General features: G+C 19.9%; 1 protein-coding gene across 2 annotated transcripts; it reads right to left on the bottom strand.

The window, feature by feature from the left end:
- Nucleotides 1–771: 771 nt before the first annotated feature.
- LOC127285967 (coilin) lies at nucleotides 772–8,687 on the bottom strand. Of its 2 annotated transcripts, XM_051312202.1 has the most exons (5): nucleotides 8,339–8,687; nucleotides 7,611–7,756; nucleotides 5,271–5,914; nucleotides 1,467–1,572; nucleotides 772–1,104 (listed from the first exon to the last, which is right to left on the bottom strand). In XM_051312202.1, exons 1-5 carry the CDS (start codon nucleotides 8,569–8,571, stop codon nucleotides 959–961), a joined length of 1,275 nt encoding a protein of 424 aa, XP_051168159.1. In that variant the 5' UTR covers nucleotides 8,572–8,687; the 3' UTR covers nucleotides 772–958. The 2 variants fall into 2 exon arrangements, with proteins under 2 accessions (XP_051168159.1, XP_051168160.1); XM_051312203.1 differs by lacking the exon at nucleotides 1,467–1,572.
- Nucleotides 8,688–11,870: the final 3,183 nt, after the last annotated feature.

Raw genomic sequence — 11,870 nt, 5'->3', positions numbered from 1 at the left:
AACACTCATTATAATTTCTTTCCTAGCATTTAATTTCTCTGATAAGTAAAAGACTATTTTACAAGTATATTTGCATTAACTTGAATAAGATAATATTTATTAAATACTTTTTTTAAAATGAGCAACAAAATTTATTAGGTATTTGTTTTTTTGAGGATTTCATTTTTTCAGAATATTAAAAACAAATTCTCTTTTTATGATGATAAGCTTATGTATTTTCTTAATAAAGCGTTTACATAAATTACATGATTTACATAAAGTCAAAAAAAAAAGAAAAAAAACTCGCTAATTACATCTTTATATTTATTAAACATTAATGCATTTATAAAAAAAATTATAGAAAACTAAATATTTTTTTAATAACTTGAAACTATAACTATACGTAACTTTTTAAGAATCGGATAAATAATCACAACAAAAGTTAGTTCAATTTTACAATTTTGTACTTTTTATTAAAAGAAAAAATAAATAATAAATAGGTTACATTTTTAAAATATTAGTACATGTGTGGAGAATTTAATTTTTTAACATTTTAAAGATTGTATTTGATATAAAAATTGAAATTTTCTGATACAGTAAATATTTAGATTTTGCTTTTGGTAAACATAATTTAAAATTTGATAATATTTTCTTATAGTGACAGAAATTTGTAATTTTTTATCCAAATACAACTTTTAATGATGCGAAATTATTAAAAATAAAATTACTCACACTTTTAGTAAAAAATAGTTTTGATTAAAAATTGTTTTTTTTTTCTTTTTTTACTTAAAAAAAAAAAAACTACAAAAATGTAAAGTTGTTGACTAACTTTTGTTTTAATTTTCTCCGTTCTATTCATTTGAATTGAAAACAAAATATAACCATTTCATAGTCATTATTGATTTTTGTTTTAAACATTTAAAATTAACTAAAAAAAAAAAATAACCATATAAATTATCGATAAATGCGAAAAGTCTTACTATTCGTTAAGTTTCTCTTTTCTAAAGAGTAATTTTAGTTCATGAAGTTGAGGGTGAGTAACTTTGATAATATCTGTATGAGTTTCTTCATCATCCGTAGGAAGAGTGAATTTTCCTTTTGGCTCTTCTATTTCTTGTTGACCATCTATTTAAAAAAATTAATAAATTTAAATTTAATGCAAATTTTTACAATTGATTTTTAAAAAAAATAACGTTAAATTTTATCTTTTTTTTTTTATTAAATTATTATTAAAAAAAAGTGTCAAAAGAATTATCAATGAAAAATAATTATAAATTATGAGAAAAGTTCAAATTTTAATATTTTCCGAAATTTTGATTTCTCTTAAAATAATATCTTATCATTTTTTTTCTAATTTTTCATAATTTATTATAATTTTAAATTCTCAGTAATTTAAAAAAAATATAAATAAATATTTTTCAATAATTTCTGAATTTAGAGTTCAAAATATGAGTTAAAATGTAAAAAAAAATAATGATTTAACGTACGTAAAATTTTAATAGTAAACAGATTTGTTATTGGATGCACATGGATGATTTCGCCATACATGAAATTTGAAATTTCAGGCGTATAATTGTCTCCCATTTTAAACATCTATAACACATAATTTAGATTATTTTACATAATAATAAAAAATTAATATATTACATTAATATTTAAGGGGATAAAAAAAAATTACTAATATTTTCAAATAGTAATTAATCAGCAGGGTTGCCTACGATTTCTCCCGAACAAAATTCCATGACTTTTCCAGAAATTTTTTCATACTCCATAAAAGTATGGTTTATATAAAAATAATTATTAAATCGTCGGTTAGATGCAGAAACGTGCCACTTCAGAGTAGTCTTGAAAAACGAGTCATTTCAAAAAACATTTGAGAAACCTGCCATTCCAGCTGAGATTTGGAAAACATGCCAATTCAGAATTGACGTTCGTTTTTTTTTCTTTAGGTTGGCAGTATTGAATGGTTATAAATTTTTACAAAAGATTTTTTCATTACTATTTTTAATAATTATTTTATTTATTTCTTTGTTTTATTTATTTTAATTGTATTATATTTAATTAACTTTTTTCTATTATAATTATTCTTTATTAATTTTATTAGTTATTACTTTTTTTTTTTTAAATATAATATTTTTAAACATTTTGAATTACGGATTATTTAATTAGATTATTTATTATTTTGTAAACACTTCTTAGGACATTTTTTAATTTTATTGAGAGTGTTGGTTATACTTTTAAATTTGTTTAATAAATATGCCATGCCACTAAACCTTTAAAAGTTAATTTGAATAATATACACTTATTATGAATAATAAATGTAAAATAATAATTAATACTAAGAAAACATGAAAAGTCATTTTCGTACAAGTTTATAACCTTTCAGTAGTGTCAACCTAATGAAAAAAAAACAAACATCAATTCTGAATTGGCATGTTTTCCAAATCTCAGCTGGAATGGCAGGTTTCTCAAATGTTTTATGAAATGACTCGTTTTTCAAGACTGCTCTGAAGTGGCACGTTTCTGCATCCAACCGACGAAATATACAAAATTCATTAAAATCCAGTAAAGTTTATTATTATAATAAATATTTTTTAAAAATTAATTTCTTGAGTTCTCTTCAAGTCTTTTGCGAAAAAATCTGCAGATAATATTTTCATGTGAAATCACAACAATCACAATATCTTAATCAATTTTGATGAATTTTATGATTTAATTTTTTTCCAGGTGATTTACACCATTTCCATAACTTTTCTATACCAAATAAAATTCTCTAACTTCTACAGGTTTCCAGAAAGCGTGAATCAATAACTTTAATAATATTAATTTTTATTTGTTTTTTTTTATGGAAATAATGCAAAAACTGAAATAAATAAATAAATACCTATAAATATTAATTTTTTCATCTAAATTTTTAAAATGTTTAATTTTTTGATTATTTTAAGTTATTATACACATTTGAGAAAAAATGATGCATTTTGAGTCAAATAATTATTTTTTAACTTTTTGATTTTTCTTTTCAGCTCAAAAACAAAAATTGTAATTTGTTTATTTTATATAATTTGAAAAAATATAAACAAATCAAATTATTTTTGTTTAATAATTTTTTAACGACATTAAAAAAATTATATTCGCTGAGGATGTTTTTATGAGTTTTTCTTTCTTTCAAAACTTTCGCTAATATTAAGTATTAAAAAAAAAATGATTTTGGGTCAAACCATTATATTTCAACTAAAGTGGTCGCTGACTAATTTTTAAAAATTATAATACTTTGCAGGAATGATTTTGAAGTTATCAAGATCACGAAATGAAAAGAATTTTATTAAAAATTTAAATATTTATTGTAAAATATGAATTTAAAGTATATGAGGTGCTAAAAACTGTCAATTTTTTAGCCATTAGAAAATATGCAAAAAAACATAGAATTTACCATAAAATAAAAAAAAAATTATTGGAATTTACTAAGAATGAATAAATTTATCATTATCAATTGATATAATTATTTAAAGATGTGAAGTAATATATAAAATATGATTTCCAAGTGCACCTGTCAAATAACCTAATTTTGCGATTTTTATTCATTAATTATAAAAAATAGAAAACATTAAATTAAATAAAAACTTACCAAATATGAAGTTCTTGCCATAAACTTTTAGAATTTCTTTGCACTTTTCTTCTTTTCTATTCATAAGTATGAAAAATTTAAAAAATAAAATAGCTACTTTGTCTATTTTCACTATTTTTGAAAGTCAATAACTTTCTTGGAGAAAAATGAAAAAATATGGGGTTTCGAAAATTATTTAAATACACACTACATATACATTCACTGAAAATTTCGCATTGGTCCCGAAGCTATTTTCGAAGATAAAGTAAATTAAAAATTTCGTATTTTTTAGGCTATATGGACATGGATTTTAAATCAATGTGAAGGTGGTTCACTGGTGACGACAAACTTCACATTGATTTAATACCTTTAAAACCTATGTCAATATAGCCTAAAAAATACGAAATTTTTAATTTACTTTATCTTCGAAAATAGCTTCGGGACCAATGCGAAATTTTCAGTGAATGTATATGTAGTGTGTATTTAAATAATTTTCGAAACCCCATATTTTTTCATTTTTCTCCAAGAAAGTTATTGACTTTCAAAAATAGTGAAAATAGACAAAGTAGCTATTTTATTTTTTAAATTTTTCATACTTATGAATAGAAAAGAAGAAAAGTGCAAAGAAATTCTAAAAGTTTATGGCAAGAACTTCATATTTGGTAAGTTTTTATTTAATTTAATGTTTTCTATTTTTTATAATTAATGAATAAAAATCGCAAAATTAGGTTATTTGACAGGTGCACTTGGAAATCATATTTTATATATTACTTCACATCTTTAAATAATTATATCAATTGATAATGATAAATTTATTCATTCTTAGTAAATTCCAATAATTTTTTTTTATTTTTATGGTAAATTCTATGTTTTTTTGCATATTTTCTAATGGCTAAAAAATTGACAGTTTTTAGCACCTCATATACTTTAAATTCATATTTTACAATAAATATTTAAATTTTTAATAAAATTCTTTTCATTTCGTGATCTTGATAACTTCAAAATCATTCCTGCAAAGTATTATAATTTTTAAAAATTAGTCAGCGACCACTTTAGTTGAAATATAATGGTTTGACCCTTTTAAAAAAACTTAACAAAATAGGCTATTGTTACGAAAAATTGCGATTTTTGTCTGAATAAAAGAAAAAAATTAAAATGTTAAAAAAATCATTATTTGACGAATAATTACCATTTTTTCTGAAATGTGTAGAACTAGTTTTTTGTTCCTCCGGTACACGGAAAGAAAATAAATATCAAAATAAAAGTATTTTCAAGTTGTGGAAAATATTGTAAAAAGCGAAATTTCCATATAAAAAATACAAATCTTTAATAAACTTTTATGAAATTTACTATATAGTTATAATAAAATTTAGTAATGAATCAAATACGTTTTACCAAATTTTATTATAACTATAATAAATTTCATAAAAGTTTATTAAAGATTTGTATTTTTTATATGGAAATTTCGCTTTTTACAATATTTTCCACGATATGAAAATACTTTTACAAAATTTGAAAATGCTTTTATAAAATTTGATATTTATTTTCTTTTCGTGTAAAGCATAATATCAAATCGATTTTCTTAGTTTTTTTTTAAATGACTAGAGGAATTTTGAAATATTGTTTTTTTTGCCTGTAAATTGGCCCTTGATCTCTTTTTTCATGCAACCTTTTATTTTTAACTTACTTTGAAAGCAACAGTGTCCTTCTCTTGTGGATTTGTCGTCAAAATTGGAATTTTTTCTACCTCCTTACTATCATAACTATTAATATCAAAACTTTTCTCCTTTTGTGAAATCATATTTCTATCAGATTCTGTGAGATTTTCTATATCCTCATGTATTGGAGTTATTATTTTTGAGGATTTTATTTGTTTATTATTATTTTTTGTGCAAGAAAATGTCAATGGAGTTGAGCATTGTTTTAGACTCAATAGAGCATCTAAACTGTTTGATGAGGAACTTTTACTAATTGGAGATTCAATGAATTTACTTTGAAATTCTGAAATGTTGGGAGATTTACAACTATTTGGGGATATAATTTCTTCATCATGATTACTGAAACGAATATGTTTCCCCGTACTCAACACAACTTGGTCAATAATCTTTGGTTTTCGTTTTTCCTCCTGAGGAGAATTGTCAATTTTTGAATTTGAAGATGTGTCAAGCCTCTTGATTCGCTTTCGACGTGATCGTTTTCTTTTTGCTGGCGTGTTTGTATCATAACTTAAATCTTCGGTCATTATACTGTCCATTTCTTTTGATTCCGCCGTACTACTACCGGCTTCTGATTCGTCTAATAAACTATGATACATTGTAACGTTCGTTGTCTCTGAAAGATTATTTTTAATTGATTTTTTATTTTTCGTCTTTAGAAAGAATGAAATTAAAAAATTTGTCCAACACTTCACATAATTTTTTTATTCAGTAAATTTATTAATAAAATCGAGAACAATTTTATTTAATTTTTTAACAACTTTGAATCATTGAAATTGATTGCATTTGGATAAAGATTATAAATAAATAGTTAAATTATATAAAATAATTTTTATAAAACGTAAATTTCACAATGATTAAAATTTTTTTTTTTTTAATAAATTACAAATAGAAAACTAATAAATTTGTAGACATTAAAATGCGTTTTTTCTATTATTAGGTTTCGAAGCGTAGTAAGAGACTAAGAAAAGTATGAAAAAATATCATTTAAGAAAACTGTTTCTTGAAAAGAATTCTAATTTAACTTATTTTTAATTTATTCCAAAATTCAATTATTTTTAAAATTTGTATCTAAAATTCTTTGCTAAATTAATAATTTCAATAAATTTTATCCAATTATTCAAAAATTCAATTAAATAAAACATTTTTTAATTAAAAATTCTCTAAAATTCAATTACTATTTGAAATTTTGTTAATAATTTTTAGCAATTCTAATTTAGAAAATTTTTTATTCAAAATCTCCTGAAAATCAATTATTATTAAAAATTTTGATTCAAATTTTTTGTCGAAATAATTATTTCTAATAACTTTAATCAAGATCTTGGCATTTCAATTATTTAAAATATTTTTCAATTCAAAATACTCTAAAATTGAATTATTGTCTGAATTTCGGTTAAATTAGAATTATTTTTTTAAAATAACAGTTGGGTAAAGAGAAATTTTGTAAAATAAAAATTCTGTCAAAAAAAAATTTGCCAAATTAAGAAAAAAATCGAAAAAAGTATCAAAAAAGTAAAAAAAAGTGTGTTACTTCGAAGCCTGTACCATATTTCACTTATTTTTCTAGAAAAGGAATTAAAGTACATTTTTTCTTAAAAAAAATAAAAAGGTGAATTATTTAAAAATAATAAAATAGGAAAATTAGGTGACGGAAATATAAACAAAAAAATGAATTGTGGATAAATTGAAATTTAAGTCGCAATTAAAATTTAGACAAATTGAAATTTGCGAATAATTAGAAACTTAAATAAATTAAAATTTGAATAAATTAAAATTCGTATAATTTGAAACTTAAAAAAATTAAAATTTGAATAATTCAAAACTTAAATAAATTAAAATACGTAAAATTTGATACTTAAATAAATTAATCTTTAGTTAGATTGAAATTTCATTAATTTTAAGTTTCGATCGATTGAATTTTCATTTGATTAAAATTTTAATGAATAAATTTATTTTAAATAATAAAAATTACAATTGATTGAAATTAAAATTGAATTGAAATTTAGATTGTTTAAAATTTTAATAGATTAAAATTAATTACATTTTATTCAATTTAATTAAATTGAAATTTGGATTAATTAATTAAAATTTTCACAGATTTAAATTTGAATAAATTTAATTTTAAATCTATTGAATTGATGTCTGATTATAAGTAAAATGAATCGAAATTTAGATCGATTACAATTTTAATCAATAATTGATTCAACTCATTTAAATGTAGATTTATTTATTTTTTTAAATTGCGAATTCTTAAATAATAAATATATTTGTGCTTTTAATTAAAATTAATTATTAGAAAAGTAAAATCGAACCTGGCAATGTATATCCAGAGAGAACAGTCGTGTTTTCATCTTCATTTGAATCGTCTTTATCTGTTTGTACTTCTTTTTCATCGAAGGTGCTGACTGAATTGTTATTATTATTATTATTATTATTTACAGAGCTTCCGGGAACAAGGCTGTCAATATTAAAAATGAAATAAAATTAAAAATATTCCGAATGTTTACATAAATAATTATGTTGTATTTTTTCTTTGATTTTTACAAAACAATTTTTTTTTTTACAAATATTTTGCGATATAAATTTTTTGTGTTAAAAATATTTATTAACCTTTCAGAGATTATTATAAAGGATAAATTCGAAATAATCAAAATAATTAGTAAACTAATCAACAGACAAAAATATTGTTAGCTTATTAAAAAAAAATTCCGAATTAGGATTTTAATATTCACTAGTCAGCAAAGGGAAATGAATTAAAATTAAAATAATGATGAATTATTAAAAAAAAATTTAGAAGACTCAATATAAAAAAAACAATTGTTTATAAATATTTTAAAATATCGGCAAGATTTTAATTTTAAAATCATTGAAAAAAAGGGAAAATTAAATATGATAAATATTACAATTGACAGTAAAAATGTCTGCCCGGTATACGAGAAATGTACATATATAATTTTTGAAAGAAAAAAAAATGGCGACCTATAAAAATTATACAATTAGAGAATAATGAAACAATTTTCTTTTTTGAAATTATACTTACGTTATGAGATTATCGTATTGAATAATGCTAACATTTTCATCACATGGCAAATTTGCTGAATCGCTAAGAATATGAAAGTTTTGAATGCCGAAAATTTTTGCAATATGATCTTTTAGATGTTTAATGCATGAAGTCTTTGTCCTGTCGACAAAAACCCAACTGATTTTTCGATGATCTTGAAAAAATTTCGAGAGATCAACTTTTACACGAAAATTGACATTTGTTTTATCCATTTTCTTTTTTTCAACTGAAACTATCACTGATATTTTTATAACAAAAGAAATGAGAAAAAAATCGAAAGCTACTCTACAGCTCAACAAATACCGGTTACCTAACCTAAACTGGCGGCTTTGCGTCTTCTTCACGTTTGTCACATGACTTGATATTTATATCACTCTATTGTCATCAGATGGAGCCACTTGGTTGAAAATTTAAAAATTATATTAAAAATCTCAAAAAAATGTCATCAAAATAAAAAAATTAATACAAAAAAATCTTATATTGTAAATTAAAAAAAAAAAATGTTTTAAATTTCTAAATTAGATTAACAAATTAATTTATCAAATTGTATTCTAATAACTAAAATTATGTGTTAAAATTATTATTTATTTTAATTCTCAAAAATGCTAATTATTTATTTAGAATTATAATTATAATGAAATTAATTATTTTATTTCTTTCATGAACATGAAGTTAATATTTATTTTTCACACCGTATTTACAACGAGAAATTACAAAGTCATTTTATTTATAAATTACAATAAATAAATATATTGTATTATTATAAAAAAAAATTGAAATTTTTTATTTTTTATGAAATATTTTTAAATATATATTAAATAGAAAATAAATGTGATCGAAAAAATATCTTTAGAATTAATTATAATAAACAAAAAATTTTTGTCAAATCAAATTTTTTTTTTTAATTTAGTTAAAATTAAATTTTTATAATCAATTAACGTAAATTTCTATAATCGCATAAATTTTTTTTTTTTTAACCAATACGAATATTGAAACATTGATTATATATAATTTGATGTAACATTTTTCATTTATAATATTTTATAATATTAATATATATATTTTTTTTAATAATTGTAATTAAATTTTTATACTAATCTCTATAATAAGTTTTTATTTACACACATATGTTTAATTTTATGCGTATAATCTATTTTATAAATATAAATTAAATTAGAGTGTTTAAATTTAAATTATTCATGTGGACAAAATTTATCGATGTCATTATATTATACGACTATATTCTTATAAAATTAATTAATTAATTATATTACACAATTATTACTATTTATAATGTTCTATATTTTATAATTTTTCAAAATAATCATTTTGAAGATGTAAAAAATTTTTTTTTTTTCATTCTCGTTGAAAATTAAACTTTAATATTTAGAAAAAATATTTAATTCTCGTAAAAATAATTTAACTTTTTTTTTTGTATTATTGTACTTTAAACAGGAAATTGTTATTATTTTAATTTTATAATTTAAGAAAATTATAATTTAATTAACGTATAGGAATTTTTTTTAATGATATGAAATTGGCAGTTTTTAGTTTGATATTTAAACTAAGTCTTTACAATAATTATTTTGGAAAAAATTTAATTTTTTTTTCATGAATCTTTCTATTGAATTAATTAAATTAAGAACGTTTTTAATTTTTAAAATTTGAAATATTAGTCAATTAATAATTTTTACGCATATTAATCATTTTATTGAGTAGAATGAAAAAGGAATTTTTTTAAAAAATATATTAACTTTTTTCCAGTACTTATATTAATTAATTATATTTGGTTAAAAGGAAGTGGATTTGGTTTTTAAATTACCATGTGTTACTATTTTTTTTTTTTTGTTCCAAATGACATTTTTTATGAGAAAGTTTTGCGACCTCGTCTATATTTATGTTTCTGAAAGACTTTTTATTTGAAATTTTCTAAGGAAGTTTGTAACAATAGAATAAGTAGAGTTTTATGTTAATTAGAAATGCTTTTAAGAAGCCCATATATATATATATTTATATAGGTATTTATTTAAAACAGGTAATTTTTTAAGAGGTTTAAAAAAGTTAATTTGAATTAGAAAATAATAATAATTATTATTATTCTTATCATTAATTAGCGTTATTGCGAAAATAAATAAATATTAGTTTTGATTTCATTTAAAAATATTTTTCTCGATTGATACATATTATACATGCAGTGAAATATATATAGATTTTATGTTTTCGTTTTTTTTTATTTATATTTTCGATTCATCACAATATTATAGAGAATTTTAGAGTAATTTGTGCTTCGTTATATTTATTTTTAGGAAAAAAAATAATTTCTTTTTTAGTGTTTTTATAAATTTTTTTCTTTTCAAAATTACTAGATATATATATACTTTTTTTTTTTTTTAATAATTTACTATTTAATATTAATCATCTTATATAATTATTATAAATTATTGCTTTCTTAATCCTGCAAACAATATATTAATTATTATTCATTATAACTTATACTTATAATTATCAAATTATTATTTCTTTGTTTACATAATAATATTGAATTAATTCAATACAAAAAATTTTATAATATTTATAGATGAAAAAAAATACAATATGTTATTATTAATTATATTGAAACAAAATAAAACAAAATAAAAACAAATGAAAACATATCCAGAAAAAAGATTTATTAAAAATATATTATTTTGGAAAAAAAATTACAATTTCACAGTAAATTAAATAATCTTTATTTAAAATAGAAAAAAAAACCACTGAGAATGTATGGAAATATCAATATTTATATATTCGATAATTACATAACAATTAATTCTTAGTGATTTTTAATTTATCAATTTATCAATTATATTTCGTAACAATTTTTTTTTGTATATTCACAAAAGATTTTTACGCTTTGAATATAAATAAAAAAATGTATTAATAATTCTTGATACTTTAATAAATCTTTTTTCTGGGTTTGGTCCATGCAAATTTACATTTATTTTATTCTAACACATTTGATTGCAATCGCAATAATGTTGCGTTTGTGTTCCCGCTCAAGTATATATTGACTTTAATATATCTCTGCTAATAAAGTTGAAAAAAATTTTTGTGTAATTAGAAAAAAAAAAAATGACAAAAAATGATCACAGTCTGGTAAATTTTAATAGAATTCAAATAATTTTCATTTTTTCATTAGCTATTAATTTTTCAAAATGAAAAAATTATAATTCACATAGGTAATATTTTTTTGATTCTACTTATACATTTTTTTCAAAAAGAAATTTTTGTACGATTTTATTTTTATAGAAAATTTAATTCAAAATAAAATTTGATAGTTTTTCGTCAAACGACAATTCATTTGATAAAAAGTAATTAAAAATTTATGTAATATGTTTTTTTTTACCATTGTTTTAGTTAGTATACTTATTACAAAATAAGATAAATTTCATTTCATTATATTAAATGAAAAATAATCCAAAGAAGAATTTCATATACAATTATAAATATTTAAACAATATTATAATAAACA

The sequence above is a fragment of the Leptopilina boulardi genome, unplaced genomic scaffold (genome assembly GCF_019393585.1).
Source record: "Leptopilina boulardi isolate dan_hultmark-lab unplaced genomic scaffold, ZJU_Lbou_2.1 LbouV2_342, whole genome shotgun sequence".
Lineage (NCBI taxonomy): Eukaryota > Metazoa > Arthropoda > Insecta > Hymenoptera > Figitidae > Leptopilina > Leptopilina boulardi.
Note: the sequence above shows the minus strand (reverse complement) of the source record. Positions and strands in the feature narration are given on the sequence as shown.